This window comes from Pinus tabuliformis, chromosome 1_1, assembly GCF_031772625.1.
Source record: "Pinus tabuliformis cultivar Carrire ecotype Pingquan chromosome 1_1, CPIR1, whole genome shotgun sequence".
Taxonomy (NCBI): domain Eukaryota; kingdom Viridiplantae; phylum Streptophyta; class Pinopsida; order Pinales; family Pinaceae; genus Pinus; species Pinus tabuliformis.
Window position 1 is genome coordinate 484,148,645 of NC_142297.1, and position 4,024 is coordinate 484,152,668.

Here is a 4,024-nt window from a genome sequence, read left to right on the forward strand (position 1 = left end):
TTTTGGGTACTGCAGTTTTCAGCGAACCATGGATGGTCACCGGTAACCCTGCTTTGACAGTCTCCTGTCGTGCTTCGTACCTTACCTTATCTACCTCATCTCCTTTTAGCGCGCCATTAACCTGTTTTCGACCTGTCGGGCCTTTGAGGGGGTTTATTACTGTTTCGCGTTTTTACCCGACCGTTTACCTGTCGACGGTCTGCTCCCTATCTCTGGTTGTCTGTTTCTGGGTTTTGGTTTACTCTCCGTTTCTCCAGCATTTTCGAGGTGTCCTCCGTTTCAAGGAGCAGTTGTCATCATGGATGACCTTGATGCCGTCGATTACTCTGAAGACCCGTTGGAGGGGGTATCCATCTGGCGCTCCATGTATTCAGCATCTGCAAGTATGCTTAGCTCTGGCCCTTCTGGAAGTTACCCTTCATACTCCTTTGCGGAACCGTCATGATCTCAGTCTGTGGTCCTCCCAGATGACCTGCCTACTTGGCCATTGCTTTCTACCCCCCCCATTCCCCGACTACCCTCGGTTTTGTCTCTGACTGTCTATATCCTAACCCTGGTTTGGACATCCATGTATCTGGAGTGCCGGTCCGGCAGTTTATCCCCCCATCGGTGACCGTCGGATCTGCCGGTTTTCCCCCTCAGGCCTCATCCGCTCCACCTTCTGGCAGCTTTACCGCCGTTCCGCCTCTCGCCGGTTCTATTCCTACCTCCGTTGGAAACCCTAACCCTTCCTCGTCTAACCCTAACCCTCCCCCCGCGGTTTCTGGCCCTCTTCCGAGCCGGGTACAACACCAGCCACCTCTTCAGGGTTCTAAGAAGAAGTACAAGTGTTACAAGTCCAAGGCGGACGATATCTTTCTCAGACTCGAAGAGGACATTCAGTGGGGAGAGACTATGGATTTCGCCGACAGAGTCTTGGTCGGGCACATCAGAGGACGAAATTACACGGCTGCCCGTTTGAAAACTTGGGCATCCGAGGTTTGGGGTCACCATCTGGTGGACATCCCCTTCGTGCAGACTTTTGTGAGGGGATGGTTCGCACTGAGATTTGCTCGTGCTGATCATACCAACTAGGTATTGTCCTCCTACTGGCATTTTGAACACGCCCCGGTTCTCCTGAAGCGTTGGACGCCTCTTTTTGATCCAGAGACTGAGCAAATAGGTATCGGACCAGTATGGATTCGACTCCCGGGTCTCCCTTTGCAATATTGGTCTGAGGACATTTTCAGGCGGATTGGTAATGCTATAGGCTCCTACATGGATTATGATAAGTCCTATCAATACATGGGCATGATGGCATATGCTCGGATTCTTATCAATCTTGATACTCGGGGTGGCTTACAGGAGTACATCACTATTCAGTGGAGAGACACATCCCACAAGCATATCATCGATTACGAAGGCACTCCATATCGCTGCCGTAGATGCCACAAAGTGGGGTAATTATTCAAGGATTGCCCCCTCTTGCATAAGATCAGGGGTATTGAATAGGGTTTGGAGCTGGAGCAACCCAGAGGAAACCCTACATGGCATGATATGGATATTGAACCTGAAAAGCTCGATAAGGATGCAGAGGAAACCCGGGGAACACCTGAGACAGTGGGCATTGATAAGGGTCACTATGTTACAAACCCTTCATCGCCTCCTCCTCTAGCGTGTACTAGTCCAGCAAAGGAGAACATCTCGCTGTCGGGTATGTTATCTACATCCTCCTCTCTCTCTTCTCCTGTATCTGGTATATTTGAAGCTCTTGCATCCCATTCATACATTAGTACATCTCCTCCTACTTTACCATTTTCGGTCTCCTCGATGTTAATTGGATCTCAAGGATTTGCTCCTCCCTCCTCTCTTCTCTGCTCCCTTCCCCTTCCCCCTCCCATCACTGCCCCCAGCATCCCATCTCTGTCATCATCCTCCCTTCCTTCTCTTCCCATCCCCTCCCCCTCTGTATCCCCTCGGTACTCCCTCCGTTCCAGATCAAAGGATCGAGGACATGACGCGATTGGTTTGGACCCTGAGACTACCCCTGCCTCCCATAAACCCTCCAGGGGTCGCCCATCTCATCTCACTAAAGCCAGACACACTGCGGGTGAAGAAGTTTCCCTCGGGCGACAACAAACAATTGACAGGGCCCTTAGAGCTAGGAATGGCCCTTTGCCTCACCCTCCATGAAGTTCCTATCCTACAATTGCAGAGGGTTTTCTAGCCCTCCTAAAAAACTAGCACTCAGAATATTGCTCACTTCGACTCAGCTGGACATTATATTCTTACAAGAAACTCTTTGTTCGACTGATTCTCTTATCTCTACTCTTAATTCTTGGCTGCTGAATTGGACCTTCCACGCCCTGGATGCGTCTGGGAGATCTGGGGGTACTGCTATTGGTCTATACAACAAGACTATGGAGCTCAGGAACATTTGGGGAGGTCGGGGTTTTATAGGCATGGATATATATGCCCACTCAATAGAGACTGAAGTTCGTATTATGAATGTATATGGTCCATGTGTGGATAGGGAAAACTTTTGGAGAACCCTTCTGGACTCAGAATTCCTACAGGAAGACAACATCATTCTTGGAGGGGATTTAAATTTTTCGTTGGGATACAGTGAATCTTGGGGACACTCGGCCCAAGTAGATGGCCTCACAGACACTATCTCTACCTTACTAGAGGAGCATCAGTGGGTAGACATTCCATCTGCCAGGATTCAGTATACATGGACAAACAATCGCAGTGGAGACCACAGCCTTGCAAGGAGACTTGACAGATTTCTCATCAAAGAAGCTTTCTTAAGCTCTCATCCTCGTATTCGACAGTGGGTTGGTACTGGAGGCATTTCTGATCATCGGCCAATATTTTTGGAATTGGCCGATACAAACCTGAGGATTAAAAGCCCCTTCAAATTCAATGCCTCTTGGCTCAAGGATCCTTCCTACATTCAAATGGTCTCTAATTACTGGCAATCCAACCCTATACTGGAACACGAGGATCATACAGAAGGTTTTATCAGGAAATTGACAGAACTTAAGAGGATCTCCAAAATTTGGGCTCACCAGAAACGAAAGAATGATGACAACACCCTGAGGGAGGTAGAGTTGGCCATTGCCACACATGAGGACACTTCTAATGGCACTTTCCTATCACAAGAAAGCAAAGATCATTATACCTCCCTCATCATGAAGCGTTCCCAAATACTGAAGGAAAGGGAGGAGAGCTGGAGGCTCAGGAGCAGGGAAATCTGGCTCACTAAAGGAGATGACAATACCAAGTTCTTTCATAAATTTGCCAATGGCAAAAAGGCCATTAATACTATTTAGGAACTTCGCAATGATCAGTATCAATCGGTATCATCCCAATGGAACCTGGATAGATTAGCCATTGAACACTTCAAAGGCATCTACAAGGCGCCCAGAGTTGTGAATATTATGGAAATCATGCGGGTTGCCGAATTTTTTCCCAGATTTGTAAAACAGGAAGACATGGAGGACCTGATGATGGAAGTGACGAAGGAAGAGCTTGAGGCAACTATAAAATGGTTTAAAAAAGACAAGAGCCCTGGGCCGGATGGGTGGACCATCGAGTTCTACATTGCTTTTTTTGATATCCTGGGGGACGATTTACTCAAGATTGTGGAGGACTGTAGAAGGAGTGGAAGAATATCCCCGGCCATCAAATCCACCTTCATTGCCCTTATTCTGAAATATGACAATCCTTCCTCTTTCAACGACTTTCGACCCATTTCCCTCTACAACTGTTTGTACAAGATTATTGCAAAGATCATTGCAAACTGCCTGAAGCCTATCCTCTCTAGACACATTTCCTCTGAACAGTTTACTTTCCTTCAGCACAGACAGATTCATGAGGCTATAGCCACGACTTAGGAACTCCTCCACACTTTGCAGATGAAGAAGCAGAAAGGCATGATTCTGAAGGTGGACCTCTCAAAGGCTTTTGATAGAGCTAATCGGCTCTACATTAGATTATTGCTGACTCACCTAGGCTTCCCTTTTGCATATATTAAATGGAT

General features: G+C 47.6%; 1 protein-coding gene across 1 annotated transcript; it reads left to right on the forward strand.

Annotated features, from left to right (window-relative positions):
* The first annotated feature begins 2,168 nt into the window (after window positions 1-2,168).
* Window positions 2,169-3,314, forward strand: LOC149213879 (uncharacterized). Its single transcript, XM_089389195.1, has one exon. It carries the CDS (start codon window positions 2,169-2,171, stop codon window positions 3,312-3,314), a length of 1,146 nt encoding a protein of 381 aa, XP_089245321.1.
* Window positions 3,315-4,024: the final 710 nt, after the last annotated feature.

What these genes read in the sequence shown, in the direction of transcription:
- LOC149213879 (XM_089389195.1), top strand. Translation starts at nt 2,169, where the DNA reads ATGAAGTTCCTATCCTACAATTGCAGAGGGTTTTCTAGCCCTCCTAAA.